The 20,541-nt window shown below is 42.0% G+C and overlaps 2 protein-coding genes across 2 annotated transcripts in view; one reads left to right on the top strand and one right to left on the bottom strand.

Moving 5' to 3' along the window:
* The window catches only part of LOC128303025 (zwei Ig domain protein zig-8), a 123,740-nt gene extending 109,665 nt beyond the window's left edge, over positions 1 to 14,075 (top strand). Inside the window, exon 7 of the mRNA XM_053039877.1 lies at positions 13,939 to 14,075. Coding sequence (XP_052895837.1) covers positions 13,939 to 14,075 — 137 coding nt within the window. The remainder of the gene's footprint in view (positions 1 to 13,938) is intronic.
* On the bottom strand, positions 11,424 to 12,795 carry LOC128303704 (27 kDa glycoprotein-like). Its single transcript, XM_053040752.1, has 6 exons — positions 12,647 to 12,795; positions 12,319 to 12,565; positions 12,069 to 12,232; positions 11,878 to 12,001; positions 11,691 to 11,811; positions 11,424 to 11,604 (listed from the first exon to the last, which is right to left on the bottom strand). The coding sequence occupies exons 1-6, from the start codon at positions 12,699 to 12,701 to the stop codon at positions 11,548 to 11,550; spliced, it is 768 nt and encodes a 255-aa protein (XP_052896712.1). The 5' UTR covers positions 12,702 to 12,795; the 3' UTR covers positions 11,424 to 11,547.
* Positions 14,076 to 20,541: the final 6,466 nt, after the last annotated feature.

Raw genomic sequence — 20,541 nt, 5'->3', positions numbered from 1 at the left:
ATTTATCTCACGTGTTTGTGTAACGTAAAAAGAGTGGAAAAAGCACGTAACAAAAAGGTTCGCTTACATTCCGGAAAAAAACCCGTTGATTTTAAGCTGGCTTGAAGTGAGGCGTTTTTTTTCTCGCTTTTCCATTTTCCGGTGTGGATAATGCGATTGCACCTATTGGCTTCGACAATGCAACCAATTTCCGACGATTCGTGTTTTTTTTATTGAAAACGTTTGGACGGAGCGTTATGTTTCTTTTTTTTTTTATTTTTTTAATTAATGTCGCAGTGCAATCGAGAGAAGTGTTTTCAGTGTAAAAATATGTTAATCAATTTTGGAGATTACTTTTGTTTTATTTTAACACAAGGCAAAATAATTTATTTGCAAAATAGTTGGAGCTTTTTCCAGCTTCATAATAAACTATTTTCTTTTTGTATTTTCCAAATCTACAACCACCCCTACAAACTTATAATGTAATTATTTTATAAGCAAACATTTTCCCATGGCGCAAAACGCTTCGCAGCGCATCTGGCACAAAATGCAAATCCTACCACAGCTCAATGCCAATCAATGCGATCGAGCGCACAAAATTAGGTCATCTGCAGTGTAAAACTAGCCCACTTAACCGACGGTGGTGAATCATTCGTGGCTAAAAAGCGTTAAATTTGCTGTAAATTTCGACCATGCTGCAAACCCTCTACTTGACCCCTAACTTTACCACCCGTGTCCGCACTGCAGAGCGGGGGAATAATTTTTCGAATACCGGACTGATAGTGGTGCGAAAAGTTTTCCAAATGAATCGAAATCCAAGGAAAGCGGGCGCCTAGCGGGGAGGGATTTTGAAAAAAAACTTTCCCGGAACGTTAGCATAATTTAATACACTTTTCTTTATCCTTACTTTATCCTTTTTATTCCACCGAACTATTCATTCTCAGCAAAAATAGCAGGAATAGCAGGAGCCGGGTCGGGGTATGAAATTGTTAATGAAGGTGTGGGATTGGGCAGATTATAATTTTACGAAATGGATTATTTTTTTCCTGGAACCGGGTAACGTTGAGCAAATTAGTAGCAGATAAAAGTCTTTTAATGTAAATGGGGTAACGATCTAATCTTCTTCAAACCGCTTCAACATATAATCTGTTTAGTTTCTCTTACTTAAGGTTACTACACATTTTTGTTGCTAATATTTATTTAAAATGAACTTTTAGAGAACGCTCGATATTTAACTGATGGCTTATATTATGTTGAATTATATCGTTAATCTACAGTTCAAAATGTCAATAAGCTTTTTCTGAAAAGATTTGTTTTATGTTTGTGAAGTCTTTTGATATGTTTTTCTTATTAATATCTCCCATTTTAGGTAGGTTTTCGAGCATAAAGAATTTAATTTTATTTTGTGTTTCATGTTTGTTTTTTTTCATGTTTTCCCACACTTGCATAAGTTTTAATAGCGTTTAATATAACTAAAGCTAATTTATTAGACAAAATCATGCGTGATTTATTGATCTCAAATCTTTACTTTCATGTTTCGTATAACTAAATCGTTATACGTTAAGTTCATAAATCATTTTTCGAGCGTCGTCCAATCACCTCGAAAAATATGGCTACGGATCAAATCCAAAATAAAAAACAACACCATTATACGAGCGTTTGATTTTTTTTCTTTCAAAAACCAAAAGTTCGAACAAAAAAATCTGCAAAACAATAGATATGAAAGTTGATGCTAACAAATCATCAAATGGTCCAGATAAAAGGCCAACCGATCGAAAACAAAACCAATACACTCCCTGCCCCGTAAACGCGTTCGCTACTGTTTCGACACCGTAGCGTTCGCAATACGGCTATAAATCGGAATATACTCAATTTATGACCAATTCGGACCGTCGCCGTCCACCGTTGGTTTCTTGGTACTGCGCGCCTGGCAAAGCAATTATGGTCACCCTCGTAGCCGGTCGAGTGACAAGCGATCGCCAGCGAGGCACTGCAGCAAGTGGCAGTCTATAAAAATTAAACTTAGGAAATTAAATTTGATGGCTTTTCATTCAATCTCCACTCTGGTGTGGTGCGAACCGTGTACGAACACAGCCTCAAACGCCGCGCCCCGTCAGATGCGGTATTTGCTCCGTTCGTACGTCGCCCCCGTGCAGTTTGATTGAATTTTCGTCAAATAAAACAAATAAAACTGAGTGAAGCTAACCAAAAACCAGCAACAAAAAAAATTCAAACCTCCCCACAGAAACCCGCAACATCATAAAGCTTCCCGGGCCATCGTTCGGTGATTGCTTCGGTGGCAGTGAAAAAGAATAATTCGAACAGTACCTTGCCGGATTTTTCTCGCAAAAGCGAACGATATTGCACGGAGTCATCTTCCAAAATTGAGTCACTAAGCGGCATGGGACAGACCGCTCCGATTCTACGCACGATCGGACAACAATAGCCACCAGCGAACGTCCATCCTCTGTGTTTTGGCAGTACTTCATGCTATACACCTTTTTCGGGTTTATGTTTTATGCTGGTTTCACATTGGTTTCGGAAAACGCTTTTACGGAGCACTAAAATTTTATTTACTTTCAAGTGATTGCAGCATTTTAAGCGGTAGTTTCTTCTCGTCTGCCAACAAAATGGTGGTAAAATCGCCTGTTCTGGCGCCTAAGAAAGTGCCCGCAGTGCCGTTGGTTGGTGGGACAAATTGAAATTAAACTAAGCTCACTGCTCACTGCTAATGATACAAGTGTTCAGATTTTAATGGTGGTACCAATTTGATGGCTGCCGGATTTGAGACACATTAAATGGGGATAACTATTAACTCTATGGTCTCATCTTGTGGATTGTATTTCGGCTGTAGGCTGTACTGATCAATTAAGTCGATTAGATACATCCTTGAGAGAGTAGTCCATCGTCACAATGTACTGAATAATGGATTCGTGTCAAGTGTTGGTTCGACTTGTAAAGCTTCAGCAATCTATTACTGATCTAGCATTCAAACAGTCGTGAAAGGAATTCGTTGCTTTAGTTCTTGACGAAGACACACAGCTTGCTCTTTTCGAGAACTTTTTTGAACATTTAAGTCTATGTCTATGTGCAAACAAAATTTCTTCACTTCACTGCAAACTGTCCTCGAAAATCTCGATTGAATCTTATCATTTTAATGCTTACAAGCTATTGTTAATGCTTACAGAGACTATGAGACTTCAGGATCGCTAAGGTGGAGAGAGTGAATATTTGAAACATTATCGAACATTAGGACACTTAAGACTGTGTGGATTTGACACTGGAATTAGTTTAATTTACCAAAAATGTATCAATCAATGTAAATGTTCAATATCCTGTTTCAAATGCTGAATTTCACACATTGAGACAAAACTTCTTAAAGGATTAAGCAACTTCGGTGGATTTGAAGTCATCTTCCATTTTAATAACATCTGCTATTTTATCTAAAAATAAGATTACATGCTAAATGTTCAAATTGAATAAATTAGTCAATCAATTTTGTACTCCACTTCCATTCCAGCAAGCCTAATAGTTCAGCTAAAAATAAACTCTTCTTTCCAAGGAATCCCTTGAACACCTAAATCTTCCGGCTAGATCGTTTTAAAACAAATTATTTGCTTATTTTTAGCATTCGCTTCATCGCAAACCTCCTTTTGCTCCCATTTTGCCCCGGCGGAAACCCTTAAAAAGCACATGGTGATTATCTAAAACCAACAAAAAAAACACACGCTTACACAGCCATGCTTCTTAATCAAACTTCGAAATGGCACGTCTATTTGTATTTCCGTCCCGGCCACGCAAGACCGCAACCACCGTCAACGATGTGCCGCGATGTTTTCGACGTGGCATTTTCCTTCATTTTCCTCCATCCTGAATGCACCGGTACACTCGGAGCGTGGAAAAACGAGCACTATTTACCTGCCATGCTTAGAAAATGCGCACTCCATGCTAAACCAGCTGGAAAGTGGAATGCTTTCCGCAAAGGAAAAAAGAGTATTTATGTACATCCAAACGGAATGCACGATCGTCCGGTCCAGCCGCGCGGCGTATCTGTTGCACCGTTTGGCAACCCCGATGCATTAAAATGCAGCGCCAACGGTGGTGTGCTCATTACGCCGGTAATATTCGCCAATTCACCGGTAATACCGGCTACGCTGCCGGATTCGCTGATAAAGCGGCCGTCTGCGGATTGAAGCGGATTTGGAGGAAAATGAAACACGGAAAATAGAAAAATAAACGGACGCGCTGGCAAACGTGGCCGCGATACGTACGTGCGATGTACATCCTGTGCGGCGCTTTCGGAGCAACGGATGTCCGTTGTACGGAGGCCCAAATTGGGGCAGAAATTAGAATGCTGCGCAAACTGTTTCTCCTTCGGGCAATCGCAATTGTTGCTACCGATTTAGTGATGAGTTCGTATATTTGCTTTATTTATTAAACTTGTTTCGAGCACGTTAGTTATTGCACCATGCTAAATATAAGTTGTATATAAATTGCCTTGAAGGTAATCTTTCTATCATTAGCTCTCGGCAACTGTCATTAATATGTATCGCAGCATCTGGAAGATACACTTTGATCTTGTCCTTCTACTGGTGAAGGAATCCCTTTTCCATCGATACTGCACCTAGCACCTAGGAGATGTTCATCTCCAGCACTAGCGCTTAATGTCTCGCTAAGTAAATCGCATCTCAAGCATGCACCACAGGTACGGCAAATTAATATTTATTAGTGTAATATGCTCATCATTTTACACGCTCCACCGGCAACGTGGAAAGGATCTTGAATGGAGCACCACAGGTCTCACCACGATCGAACACGGCCGAGTCACTCGACAACTGTTACGAAACGGGAAAATCATATTTTTAGCAAATCTCGCTCATTATCTCATCCCGTAAGCTAGCGCTTCCCTGCATCATCATCATCATCATCATCATCATCATCTATTTCTGTCTTGCTTTACCATCCTTCATACTCACTTCACGCGATGCGAAACCCCGACCCCGAATACGGCGTGTGCAAAAGTGTGCAAAATGCTGCTCATTAAATTATTCATCCTTGCCCAGGTTAATCAAATTTAATTCCATCTCGCCCATTTCCGCCCGAGCGGAATAATAATTTCCCCCCCTCCAACAACCGTTGACCGGACGAAAGGCTCTTCGTGGCTTGTACGGTGGATTGACGTTGGCTACACTTTTAATTTCCATTGCAATCACGTTCCGGTGTTCCCTTCGGGGCTTTCGCGAACCGTTCCAGGGGGGAGTCCGCGGGAGGGGGACAAATATGGCCGGCTACTATCACGCCTTGGATCGCGGCGTTTTGTAGCGACCGGTACTTATCGTAAGACATCACGGACGGGAAATCGTAGCACCACGGTGCCGACGGTGGCCCGAAGAGCATCCCACCAACGGTGACCAATGTTCGCTCACGTGGAAAGTAATGGAAACGCTCGGGAAAGGGCAAACACTGGAAAGTAATTCCGCGGTGTTCATGGTTTCATGCCATTACATCTCACGCGTGCTACATGGCGCTGTGCAGTACGGCCAATTCCCACATTAGCATACGAATGAGCCTTCACTCGTGCCTCCATTATCGCCGAGGTGTGTGCATTCGGTCGCGTTGAACTCACATGAACCCACAAATCATTTCGCAATTTTTTTGGGATGAAGTGTTTGTTATTGATAATATGAAAATTTGACAAAAGTACAGTGCCGCAACTCGTGCTGCAGGATGGCAAATTGAAACAATACCGACTTATTACGTATATTATGAATTATGCAGTCAATTTTTTTGTGATTTTTGTTCTTGGGTTCAAGGTTGGTAAGAAGAAGGCCACAAATTTATTCACAAATATATTCAATATTCTCTTTTTAATTAGCATGCGATCATAATCATGTCAAGGTATATTAAAAGGGAGAGACGAACGAGAAAAGAAAATGATTAGCTCGAGTTCGGTAAATAGCATACATTTAGGCGCTAAGTTAAGCGTTGCGAAGGGCAACACAAAAACACGATATGGTTGAGCTAAAGCTAAGTAAATCAATGGAAAATGCTCACGTAAAAAGAGAAAATATACGGAGATATTAAATATGTAGTTAAATTAACGTTGAAACTAACACCGACTCCTACTAAAATTTTAAATTGTATTAATAATTTCGAACAAGAAATTTGGTTTCAATATTTCTATTTTTTTTTAATCATTGAGGAAATTGGGAAAATTGTTTAATTGAGGAAAAAATGTTGAAAAAGTTTCTCAAACGTTGTGTGCATATTAAACAAATATTCCTAGACGAGAAGAATTTACAAATAATTTTACATTTTAATCATGTTTAATACCTTTTTTCCGCATAAAACAGTCAAGCAGTGCATTGTGTTGCGAGCGTATTAAACCACCCGACAGTAAATTGTACTTTTATTCCTTTAATCATGTAATGCGTGCATGCGCTATGCATAGCATTATTTCATAAAGGATTTTCTCATCACGAAAAATAGGTTTAGTATTACACGGCAAGTAAGGAACAAAAAAACCATCGCCAACAAAGAACTTTTAGCACGCAGACTACGCTGGTGGTAGAACCGCATAAGGGTTGCTATTGACCCGGTTTTTTTTCTGCTTTTAGCCTGGTACGTGTGGGTGTGGGATGTGTGTAAGGTGTAAAAGTCTATTAATTACACATGCTCACATGAAATTGCCCACATCCAACCCACCATTCGGTCGACGATTGTTGTACACCCACCATGCCGGAGCACTGAGGACAACAACAAAAAAACAGGGATGGGATAAAGTCATATAATGTACACACAATCAACCCGGTGGTGGCCAAAAGAGGTGGCCAGCGCAATCGCGGGGTAAGAGTCTGAGTGGCGTAAAGTGGGATGATGTACTTCATTTCCTGTTTACAAAATGCTTCACTCGATATGCTCTATTGCTCATAAGCTGGTAACATGGATGCACTTCGCCTGCATGTTCCTGCCTTTCACACAAACCGGTGCTGCTGCTGTTGAAAATGTGCCATGCATTGCGTTTTTTTCTTTTTGTTTTATTCTTTCTCTGTACATCTGTACAGCCCGTGTATGTGGCCGGCTGAGTGCACAAATGCATCACTCACTCGACGTTCACCTACTTAGGAGGCTACTTTTGCTGACTTCTAGTGGTGAAAACTCACACCTGAACGGGGGTGTATTCCGTACTTTCAGATATTCTTGCATTTTATTTGCCCACCTGCAGGAAGGCAGGACGCCGCTATGGTGTTTATTTGCAACCCTGGTGCTTGAAAGCGAACGGTTGATGAGCGCCACTCTCGACGGCTAATACAGGTTGGTGCTGGTGTCCGTGGTTTTCTCCCTGCTGTGTTGCACTAACAGCAAATAATCACCTTCATTAGTGACGTGTTTGACGCCTAACAAGCGCTTTTTTTCGCTTTAACGTAGCTACTTGCTGTTTACTTTTATTGCGAAATGGAACTCACTCGAGCAAATTGGTTGTTTGATGAATGTTAGATCATGCTGTGACGGTGGTGGTACTGGATAGTTTATTGTTCAGATTATTAAAATTGCCTTTTCATTTTATTATCTTTCAGCAATGCTTGGAATTAAGGGAACAATTAAGGGAATAAAAGCCCGGTCTTTTTATTTTGATATTGAAAAAGTTAAAATCTAATTACCAATGCAATTGTTTAGCTTTGCAATAACCATTCGTTTTCATTCAATGCAGAATGACTGATGACGATTTCGTCTATGTATGTGAATTTAATATTTTCTTCTTCGTTATGTTGTTTAATCTATAAATCATTTCTTCACGCTTTGTAAGCTAAGATTAATAACCGCTGAAAGCTCATCCACCAGCTTCGGCAAAGCAAAGCCTTCCGCTTCAAACTTTGTCGTCCTACCTCGCACCCGACGGAGCAAAATATTTCGCCTGCTCATCTTCACCATCTTGAAGAATTCTGTCACCCCCACCAACACCGACGCTTCTAGTTGACCTAATTTTAAGCTCACACCAAAAAAAAAACCCTTTCGCACCCCCCGAAGAATATCCCAAGTTCGTCCAGTTCGATCGTTACCGTTTGCGACAATCTAAGAAGGCGACGACCACCACCAGCACCATCTGCGGGGGGGGGGGGGGGGGGGGGGGGGGTTTTGAATTTGATGGCAGGCAACACACAAACTACACGCCCTTTCGTCCAAAACTCTTCTCGGATGGTGAAGATTTTACGGACGACGGTTCAAAGTGGCGGTGGCAAAGAATCATCGCATCAAAAATGGATTCATTTTCCACACGTCAAATACGAAGCGGGCCGGGGCAGGGCGCGCCATACTTTAACGTTTCCAACGGCACAGATTACGATACTCATCCCGTGTGTAATCAATCATTTGCTACCAACATTTCCGTCGCTTGTCAATCGGTTGTGCATAGAAAATTCTTTATCACGAGTGGCAAACTAGTACTTTCGTTCGGGGAAAATGAAAGAAAGTGTGGAAAACACTTTCGTCGTGCGCAAAATTAACATCCCACCACAGGCGGCTGTGAGTAGTTTCCGAAGCAAGCACCCAAAAAAAAAAACAAGATAGTTACAATCAACTACATGCTTCATTTGGAGCGATTTTTCAATGCGAACGGTATGCAAACCGTTTGGAGAAAAATTTCATTTCTTTTCGGTGACCCACCAACAAGCATGACAAATGTACTCAACCTCGTTCGATTATGTTCTCTCCGTTATGTTGAGCACATCGCTTCGAACGTTCTCCTTTTTTTTTCAAACGATCTCCTTTTAGTCTTTCCAAAGACTAGAGCAAAAAAAAAACGAACATAGATAATAGCTATCCGGGCGTAATCGTTTATCATTTTGAATATTTCTTTCAACACTATCACACCACTCCATTTTCTCGAACCCAAACCCCCCGAAAAGGTTTCAACTTCTTCAAGCGCCCTTCAATCATTCCATTCACTACCGTCCGCTCCATCGGGCTCTGTGTGCGGTGCCTCTAGTCTAGTGAGGTGCCTTCTCATCTCACGAAAGACAATGCGTCTGACAAAGTGCAGAAATGAGAAGCTTTAAAAACGCAAAATGTGACAAACAAATGGAAGAGAGATGGCCCAAACCCAAACAAAACAAAAAAAAATACCAAGACGGATGAGAAAGGGATGAAGATTCTTCACCGAAAGAAATCATGAATCACGGACATCCCCCTGAAGACGGGGGGGTGGGGTTCACTTGTACCACACCGCTCGAAAGGGATATGAATCACTGGTGGAGTCGAGTGGAGTGATTGATTAGTCGAGCATGTCGCTACTCTCAATGCTGTTGCCCCGCGCCTCGGGTCCGCACCGCCCATCGTTAGCATCGTTAGTGAACGAAGCAAATTTGAACACGGAAGACGGCCAGTAGCCTACCGCATGGTTGCTTGTATGCCACACAGCCGTAAGGAAGAAATGTTTTTTACTCACATAATCACGTGTTTATTTTGCTATTTTTCATTCTACTGAAAACTTTGCTAGTTTTTCCTGACACCCAGTCATCCGCCCTGCCAGCGTGAAGATATTTGCTCCTGGGATGGGAGTCATAGTAGATGGAGCTGTGTCGTACCCAAGCTTTTGACGAAAGCATAATGGAAAAACGAGGAGGAGAAAAAACACTCGCCAAATCTCGTTCTTCTACTCACCAAACATGCACTCACGCCGAATACGCATACCCGAACCGGGGAAAACCCTCAGGCCTGCCAATTCCGGACACTTGTTCCGGGGGAGGGGGGAGCAACGAAACGAAGAAGTCATAAAGTATAATGGCGCATGTTTTGCGGAAGTTTTCAATATGCATTAGAAAGTTTTCATTTGAATTGCATCGTACTGCCATAGGCCATCATCAGCGTCGCTTGCGTGAGAGTGAAGCAATGCCGTGAAGCAAGACTTTGGCACTGCACGGCCAATAGGGCGTCTTCTGCTGGAAGTGTCAGAGCGAAACTGGTATGCATCAAAACTTTGCACCCTGGTGGTGTCTGGTGCTTCTGCCGGCAGGGACAAGATCCGATAGAAGACCGCCTTCCAAAAATCGAATGATGAAAGCTTTCATATTCTTCAAACCGTTTTATAGTTTGAACTTGAACAACTTTTCGGCAAGCACTATTGCCGCTTCTTGAGTAATGCACCCAATGTTCGCGGGGAGACCCCTATAGACGGATGCAGGCTTGTGTCGATCGAGTTCAGGTTTTTGGTGCCGAATCCACCGATCACGCAAAAGGTTGAACTCTTAGCAAAACGACCTCCGAACCCGGGTGAGATGATTCACCTGACAATCGACAAGCTTAGCGCTTAGATGCGACCCGGTGGAGTGGCATTCCATTATCCACGGGGAAATGTATGCAAACTCCCACAAAAACCCCGCGACAGAATGTTGCTTTGTTTCCGGTGGCAACGGCATCCATTACATGTGCTCGCAATACCGCTCCGGCTTGCGGTGGAAGATCGAAATGAAGTTCAAAGTTTAAAGTGCACATTCTGCTGAACACGACCGTGGGCACCGTGGGCAAAGGTCTAGCGGCAGACGGAATTCTCGACGGTAGACATTTTCGGTGAGCAATGTCACTCTGGCAAAAGAGAATGTCGAATGGCGGCCAAAAGTTGTGCCGTTCGCCGTTCATTCAATTTCCTATCGCTAACGTCTTCGTTTGTTCTGTGCGATGCTTTCACACTGTGTACGTTGCTAATGCATGGCATGAAGTTTGCAAGCACTATTCAGTAATAGAGCAGTATGAAGGCTACCAAGTAAAATGGTGCCGCTTTGTAAAGTGGTTTCACCGATGACATTTGCAAATGTCAACGGTATGAATATTTATTCACGAATTACGCAATGCCCATGTTCTTTAATATCCTTTTCGGGATATGAATGACGATTTAAAGCTCTTTGAAATGTTGTTGATTTGAATGAACGAGTTCATTCGTGTGAATTTCGTCATCCCCCATTCGTCTAGTCGTGAATGTCGACTAAGTCGACAAAATCGACACAAAGCCATAGTCTGCGTGCGTCAGCACATGAGATGCTCGAACATTATCACACATTTATTACAAAACAAATTTATCTCCAGCAAAGAAAAAAAGAGCATCGAATTATCACTAACTATTAAAACATTAAACAAAAAATCAAAAGAAAACACACATTTCCACCTCATTTTTTGAGCCACGACGAGAAGTCACGACCTTAATTACGTAGGAAAGCATTGATTAAATCACACTATCATGCTTCTTTCAAAATACACCACCAAAATCACACACTATCACTCGACTCGAGCTGACATTGGCACACTTATTACCCACTTCAAGATGGAGGTCACGGTCAAAGGTTTGGCAGATAATCTGTAGCCGGTACAATTTGCGCACTACACGAACCAAAAACTCGCGCAAACAAAACACATATAACTGTGTAAGAGTAGGGGGTTATGTTTTTGTACAGATAATGCTGTTTTATTTGCAAAACTCACTTACATTTGGAAAGCACTGCGACAGCAGTACAACAGGGTAGAATAGCCACCACTTAAATCGATAGGAGAACTCTCCTGATGCGCCCAGTTCCTGCACTAGACCTCGTTGAGTTCGTTGTTATCAACGACGGTGACTTTTGGAATGTCCACGTACTGCAAAGAAGCGAGAATGTAGATTTTTGTTAACGCCGGTAACCTTTTAGCTACACCAATGCGGAGAAGACGCTCGTAGTACTTACGTTGCGACACGGTGTCATGCGGAACAGCGTGTTGTGGAACAGATCGTACACGCTGATTAGGTCCGGTGCCTTGCAAATGTTCATCTTGTCCTGCAGACACTGCCGGAAGCCGGTGAGTTCGCTGAGGAAGAATGGGATGTGAGGTTAGAAATTACTCGGGCAATAAACACCATCTGGCCCCACTTACCCGCACTGGTCACGCGTCATTTGCGAGAGGTCCCAATCGTCCGTTCCGTTCAGGAAGGTGAGACACTCGTCGAAGCTGTCGGAAATCTTCTCGAAGCATTCGGTGTACTTCGGCTCATCAAATTCTGCACGAATGCAAACGAAAGCGTTAAACTAAACGATGCGCGACCATCGAACCACTGATCCACTTACTGAACAAAATCTCTCCATCGTTCTTGCACAGCAGTTCCACCGCATCGGGCAGTATACCGACGAGGGCCTTCACGATGGTGTAGTCATCCTCCTCGAGACATGGCCGCACATCGTTCACCAAACTGTCGATGCAGCCGTAGGTCGTTCGCAACTGTGGGCAGTAGCTGTTGAAAACGAAACGGAAACGGCACACGTAAAAGTCGGCACTCGGGGTTCTCTTGCGATTTCGCCTCCACACCAGCAGCCTTACCGTGGGAAGAACGTCGTACGGGTTTCGTTCGAGAGTGTATCCAGCTCCGCCACAAACGCGTCCATATTGATGGCGGACACGCTGCACATCATCATCGTTTGGAAGGATTCCATCAGCTGAAGAAAGGCCATATCGGAACCGCTATTGTTGCGGCACATCTCCTGCAGCTCTTTCATAAACTCACCAGACTCGCCCGATTCCTCCGAGGAGGAATCAGCCGCCTTACCCAAAGGTGAAGCGAATGTGACTGCGTACGAGACGATAGTGTACGGTTGCCATTACAATCCCGCTTTTGTTTGGTTTTAGCAAAGTGCGAACTTAATATTACCTGCACACAGCGCCACAACACCCAACAGCAAGATGGTTGTTCTGATTTTCACCATTTTTCGTTGTAAATTTGCAACGTTTGTTCGTCCACTGCACTGCGCTGTTCGACACGGAATGATCGTGCTTAACCGTACGGATCAGGATGGAAGGCACCCGGTGCGAGCACGGACGCTGATAAGCTGACAGGCAGTGCTACGGTCGCCTCATTTATAGCGCGTATGAATTACCGGTTGGTTGATAATGTCCATCATCTGGCTTATCATTACCATTACCCATCCCGGCTGACCAAATCACGGGGTTTGTTGACAATTCCGGCGAAAAATCTCACTCAAAATAGCTAAACAATTCTAGCGTTCGATTATTTTTGCCAATCACTCATGATGGGTGATTCATGGAACAATGATCGATTTTTCTGGGGTTTCTGAGATGCGCGTGTTTCATTTTTGGTCGCAACCACAATCATTCCCAGTAGGATGTTGGGTTGTAAATTTAATTTATTAAACCAATGAGAAAACATGATTTCGCTCTTCGGCGATGAAGCACTAAAAGGATAAAGTATTGTAGAGATTATTGTGGTCAATTATCAGAAGAAGTTAAACCTTTATTTTCGGAAAGAAGCTTATCTTTATCGTGGAGGCTGCTTTAATACCTTAACAGGCCTGTCATTCTTATTTAACTTATTGACTTATTTGAGTAAAACTTCGAACATAAGGTACCTTCATTTTCTTGAAGTTCAAAGTTTTTGAAACACCTAGATATGAATATTCATCAATCATCGAATGTTTTTACACTACATACAATTTTTTTCACGAAACTACTTATGTATTTGTTTCATTACTAAAATGCCGACAAATTTATGATTACCAGAATCTCTCTTTTCCACTTTAACTGTTCAATGTTATTTTATTGGGATCCGGCTCGTACTATTTTGTATTTTTTGGCATGTTTCTTTTACTAATGAATTCTCTGATGAGAATTTACTAACTTTTACTAATAATCGTTAGTGGAGAGTGGAGAGAGTAGTGGTGATACTCTACACTAATGACACAGAAACAGCAAGAATATCTGTTATGGTCAATTTCACTGGAATGTCAAGTCCTCCAAAGTCCTTTTTTCTGCAAATTCGCGTACGTCTAATATCCAGTATCACTGGGACTACCTACATAAAATATTGGTACTATAGATTATTAAATATTTTACGAATACAAATCGAAAGTTTATGAGCCTATATTAATTATAAACCTATATTAATATTAATAACTTCACTCTCTTCTTTCCCCTTTTTCGTTGCAGGTGACAACACGGCCGCCATTTCGCGCCGAAAAACGAGCGGTGCCGCCGCCACGTCGCAGCTATCCGCCATCCTGTTCGAATGCTTGTTCTTCCCGAGCGTGATACTATCCTATCTGCTGAAGTCAAGCTACGCCTAATGGATGGTGGCACCTACCGGAGAGCGGAAGGAAATGAGGGGTGGATAAGAGGGGGGCCTAATGTGGGCGTACAGGCCGTAGCGCAATACAGGTTGATCCCGTGGACGGAAACATACGCGATTAGCGAAATAACACACAAACACTCACTCTTAAATACTTTTCCTTTTACGTTCACGAATAACTCGTGACCGCAAACTTCCAAGAAGTGTAATGAAGCTTAACCGGGAAAGTAAGATGGATTTTTGTTGTTGTTGGGTAAAGCAACAGTTAGAGTAACATCTTAAATCGTGAAAAAAGACACTCTACACACTGTAACCGAGTGTTTGCCCTTGTAAATAGGTAGGAAACATTTATTTCTTTATTTTCCCATTTAATTTCTCTATTTCCTGATACCGCGCTGGTGGACAGGAATCGGATCGTGCGGATCGCACTACTGACCCCGAACAAGGACCCAGTTCGATTGGTTTGTGGCTGGCATAAAATGAAGTGAATGAAGTGTTTTTTTTTTGTTTTGGCAATCATCGTCCGCTGCAGCTTGCGAACGCGGCAGACAACGCCATTAAATAAATTAACTCGCTGCATACGTAACCAGCGATATGAAGCGCCCGAAAAGTGCATTGCAAAAATCCGGAACGTACGCACAGAACGAAACAAAAACATTGCCACCCACTGACTCCCCCCCCCCCCCCACCCCCGGGGTTGCATGTGTCAAGCGAAATGACGCGGGGAAAAGTTTAAGGGTAAAAAACTGCACCATCGAAATAAACTCCCGCAAAACCCAACACTCGGCATGATGATACACCCCAAGCGATGGTCACGTGTAAATAAATCGAGAGCTTAAAAATTAAACTGGGCGGCACAAAGGGTTCGCCATCTTCGGTGCCGTGCGAGGACTAGAAACGCTGAGGGAGTGGGTGAGGGAGGAGAAAAAGAAACAAAGGTTTTCCCGTGTGTGCGTGGATGCAACGCGGATGCGTGCATGCATTGTTAAAACGCAATACTATTGTGGAATGAATTAATCAAACATGACTTGTGCCACCGGAATCGATGGTGCATGATCCGTTCGTGCTGGAGAAGGGAGGGCAGCGAGAAGACTAAAGAAACGCAAACCAAATGAACCGTTGGCAACACATGATGCAAAGAAAAAATTGGGATCCTTCTCCTGATCCTGACCCCCTGTACCGGAGATGAAACACTGCCCGCTACGGAGGACAATGTGATAAATGCGAGAAAAAAAATTCAACACAACAACTTGAATAACTAAAGGTTAAAGTTTAAATTGAATGCACACGCACACACACACACGCGGTAATGTGGTCACATACATTCGGGCGCTTGTGCGTATGGCCCAAGCGAATGTGGTGCAAATTAACGCAAATGGTAAATTAAACTGCGAATCTACCAGCGTCACACACGCAAGCGCAAAGTGGGACCGAAAAATGGGCAACCATTCAGCGATGAAAATAACAAACAGAAAAAAGGATATCGAACCGTAATCACATCGACCTGCCCTTTTTCGAGTTTCTGTCGAAAAGCTGATCGAAATTTGTAAATACACAAACGGCACAACTGCTTTTGTGTTTTGTGTTTTGTTTTTCGGGCCTACTTCGCCTACCCAAACCAACACAAAAGTGCATTAAAATGCATCAGTATTAATTAAAACAAAAAATCGGCTACACGAACCACTTCGCAGTAGGCCAAACAAAAGCGAGTGTACAGCGGATAATGAACAGAACGTGTTCACCCCATACTTCCCGCGTGCAGCGAACAAGTTGATGAGTTGTTTCACAGGCGCGTTCGAATGAATTCGCTTTGATGCAAAAATAAAAGTGCACCCCACGGATCGGAGGCTGCAAATGGTGCCGTGGAAAATTCATTTCCATTGAAGCGGTGCAGAATCCCGCGCAAAGCGTTACCATAATGTTTTTGCCGCACACGATAAACAGACCGCATCGCGCTTTGATTGGGTGAGTGATCGCGAACGGGTTGAATAATTGCAGCGTGGCCGCTTTTCAACGAATGGAGCGTGCAAAATGGTGGAAATGTGTGTATGGTGGAAATGTGTGTCTTTATTTTGCTTCACCTTCCCCAACCGGTAAGGATTATACCCACAATTGAAGCTTATCATAATGAACCGACCATTAATTATGCAAACAGTCAAAGTATGGTTGTGTTTTTTTTGTAAAATATTTTTTAAAACAGTTTATCTTTCTGTGCACATTGTGAACAGTCGTGTTCCGTTTGCCTGACATGACCCTAGATATGTCTACACAAATGAAAGGTTTTGTTTGCGTACTTGTCACTCTCGTAAGCCCCTTAATGTAGGCAAAGTGGTGTCCATTGCTTAACGCTACGGAACCTTAATGAACTATCGGCTTTAAAGTGAGTTAATAAGGAACTTTTTTATCGTTAATCAATACGAACTGGATGGCACTTAAGTCCATTGACCTTTTGCGACTATCCTTCCAACACACAGCGCCATATTTATGTCTCCGAAACCCATTGTTTTACCGCGTTCTACCGTCGTCTCGGTCATCCCAAACCGGGATTCTTTCAGCTGGAAAGGAAACTCTGCGCATCAAACACTCGTTATGTCGATTCCGAAGCAAGAACAGTGCTAAAGAAAGGAGAGACCGCTTGCGATGGAAAGCGGTCATAAGAAAAGGAAATTTTCCTTTTTATGCTCGCGTACTCCGTTTCAACTTTTGTTCAAGTGTTACCTCTTTAGTGCTCTGTTTTTTGCCTTTCTCGCTTAATATAGTACGGCATCCAAAACACAAAAGCGAAATTCCCGCAAACGGTAGCCAAGAAAAAAAAAACAGAAGAATGGCACAATTTTCTCGAATGTCATCATCCCGCGTCGGGGGGCCCCTTTTTGGTCGCGAGCGAAACAATGATACACAGTTTATGAAAAGCTCATCGAGAAGTATAATTTACAGTTCGCTTTTCACTTCATTTCGGTGAGCCAACCCCAATCGGATCGCATCAAGCGAGACCGTGAGAGTTGGAAGTGAAATTTCGAATGAAATTATTATTGTTGAATGGGAATGAATGAAGTTTCTCCAAATAACAAAAAACTTCAGACGATTGAAGGTTCTGGAATGGTTTTGTAGCGCGATGGCGCTGGGTGCATTCAAGGATTCCAAAGTAGGGCACCAGATCATCAGACGTCTCTTAAGCAAACCAATCAAACGGAACAGTTGATGCAATTGTGCTCGACAGTGTGAAAATGGGTCTCTAACCGGGTGGATGCATATTGAACCAGATGTAAATTGACTTTTTTGAAAAATAATTTAAACACTTCTTTCAAAAGCATCAAAATGGTTGTCCCGATGGCAGTGAGTTGCGTACAATGCCTCATAAATAGATGCCTCAGACAGACAGGACAAGAAATTCTTAGCGACTTTGCACTGCGCCCAACAATCCGAGTTCCAGTCCACCAGTAAACGTAAAAAATGGAAGAAAATTGAGGCAACTGCAACCCAACCAATATTCCCATTTTTCTACCGGTTGGAATGAGAAATCATTCATCTGTACATAGTAAAAAGAATTCCAGTATGTTTTGATTCACATGTTAATCTTTATTATTCAATTTCAATGAGTCTTTTTTTTCATTTCACCAATACAAATTAATTTCCCAATTAAGAGAAAGCTTAGAAAAAAAGACAAAGTTACAGAATCGATTTTCCATTTTATGCACGATGTGTGAGGTATTGTTTTGATTGTCCATTTCGTACTGTGGTTAAGCTGTATCATAATAATAGCAAATAATAGTTTACTGAGTTTAAAGTTGCAAATAAAAAACAAACAAACAAACAAACGTAACAAAAACTCAATCCCCTGGGCTGTCATTAGTTGGCAAAGATTTGTGTTGCACTGCTAGAAGCAGACTGCAGAAACGTATTAACAACATTCACACAAACACACACACACACACACACACACACACACACACACACACACACACACAAATCGCGGATTAAACGTAATAAAATTGTAAAGCGAAATGAAGGTAAAACGGAAGAGAAAATAATAAATTTGTTACCATTTTCTGGAGATTCTAGTTACAGTACCGAGTAAACCAAATAAGAAACATAGTATTTCCGTTAAATAGTGTAAAAAGGGAAAACTTAAAGTAAACCAAAAAACACTACTTTAAACGATAAGCGAAAGACTAGCAGACAAAAAACGTTCACACAAAAAAGACCAGTTAAACATTAATGCAAAAAACACTGCTCGTTGTGGCAAAAGAAAACGAAACTCAAGAGAGAGAAAAAAAAACCTGTAAAATACATTCATTTCCGTTGGTTAAAATGATGTAAAGTACACTAAAACCCAAAAAACGAGAAGCAAACTGTAAACATGGAAAAACTGAAAGAAAGAAGAGAAGGAAAGGAAAAAAAAACAGAACGACAACAAAAACCTAGCAAAAAACATAATTACACTAAACGGTATTCACAGAAACACATTCATTTACCAAAAAAAAAACAGAAGGAAACGAAGCGAAAACTAAAACAGAAAAAAACTCGAAACTGAAACCCCGAAGACATATACAAAAACATAAATACATTAACGGAACAACACACAAGTAAGGAACATGTGAACAAAAAAAAACACAGTAGTTAAATCTCTTTGATCAGAAAATTATGTTAATGTGGCAGCTGGAGCAGGAAAAGCAGCTGCCGATAAAACTAGCCGAAATGGGGAAACGAATGGAATTAGTAAAATGCGGGAATAGTACAGGAAAGTATCTAGTGGAATTGTACTTACTCGGCGTGGTGAGGTGTGGGCATCCCGAGAATCACTTCCCACATTGTGCAGGCAGCTGGTGGATGAAAGCTGTGCACGTTTGTTCGAACTTCTACGAACTGTGCTTACTGTCGGGAAATCTGTGCATACCCTTTATCTCGTCGGTGGTGAGTGAGTGTGTCCGAGTGTGGTATAGGATTGATGCATTTATCACAGGAATTTATTGTAGCAAATGAGAACACATACGGGACGGTGGAGCATTCTTCCCAAAGCAGGCAGGAAAATGTATTCACCCCATTTTGCAACACGACGATCTGTCAAACATTTATCGCATCGATGTACAAGATGCGATATGAGTAGAACAACGGGCGTGGAAGGAATCGACAGCAGCAGCAACATCACTAAAACAACATACTCCCCTTCTAAAGGCACAAACCACACTGTCACTAAATTGTTTGAGCGAAAGTAACATAAGAAACGGCAAAAAAGAGAAAACCGAAACGAAACTATCGAGCAGGGGTGCGAAATGCAAAGCGAGGGGGAAATAAATCAATTGATTAGAACGATTGCAAAAAACAGAGGGTATGTAGCAAAATAAAACGATTTAACAAAAATTGGAAAGGGAAACGACAGGCAGTAAAACACAAGCAAACAAAAAAGTCTAATAAAACAAAACTTTCTTTTCGTATAAAAATTAAAAACATCACTTGTGTTCATTTTACTCAACTTACATGAAAGAAATAATTTGATGCTCGGAATTATATGGAAGATGATGATATAGAGATCGACAAAGAGAGCATAAAAAATTGGAAGCATGAAAGGAGTCACGGTTCACCTGCTTACAGCAATTGTAAGCGCGAGCCAAGTATTGCAATGGTCGATCAGTATCCCTAAAAGAAAACCAACTGGTGATCGTCAAAGAAGACAACCTGCATCATTCCTTGTGGGCAATGGGGCGTATTATTTCGGCACATCCTGGCAAGGACGGAACAGTTCGCGTAGTGACGCTGCGCACAGCACCCGGTAAACACGTCGTACGCGCAGCAAACCGGTTGGTAATGTTACCCAACCCAAATTGGGCTCAGCAATTTGGATAAGAAGATTGGCACTGGCACTGAATAGCATGCAGCAACAAACCATGTTTTCATTTATTTACTTTCATAGTTGTAAATGATAACAAGGCAAGGCACACACCCATATATACCCATAAATTCAATTTTTTTGGTCACCGGAATGTGAGAATTAAGGTTTATAAAAGAGCATTCCTTTCACATTCCTATCAAACGCATTGGAGCGTGGGGGAAAAGGCAAAACGGATCCTGCATCTCGTTCGTATTTTGCGCCGATCCGTCCGTCGAAAACGCTCAGAAACGATGGAATTTTTGGCTTCTGACACCAAGAGAGCATGATCAACGAAGAGATAGCACAAATTTCCGTACCACGTGGTTGCATTTCACATAGCTGCACCCTTCCCTCTAGTGATCATAGCGCTTGATCCGTCGACTGATCTTTCATCTCTTTCCGTTCGTCCAAACAGTACAGTGCGTACCAGAACTGTACACAAGTTTATTTTTATGGAAATAACGATGTGGAATATTTATGGAATATATTTATATATGGAATCCTTTCAAACCCCCGGACATTCCATGACGACAAGAGATATAATTATTGCGAAATAATTGAACAATAAACAATACATAATGTCTTCGGAAATATG

This window comes from Anopheles moucheti, chromosome 3 (assembly GCF_943734755.1).
Source record: "Anopheles moucheti chromosome 3, idAnoMoucSN_F20_07, whole genome shotgun sequence".
NCBI lineage: Eukaryota > Metazoa > Arthropoda > Insecta > Diptera > Culicidae > Anopheles > Anopheles moucheti.
Note: the sequence above shows the minus strand (reverse complement) of the source record. Positions and strands in the feature narration are given on the sequence as shown.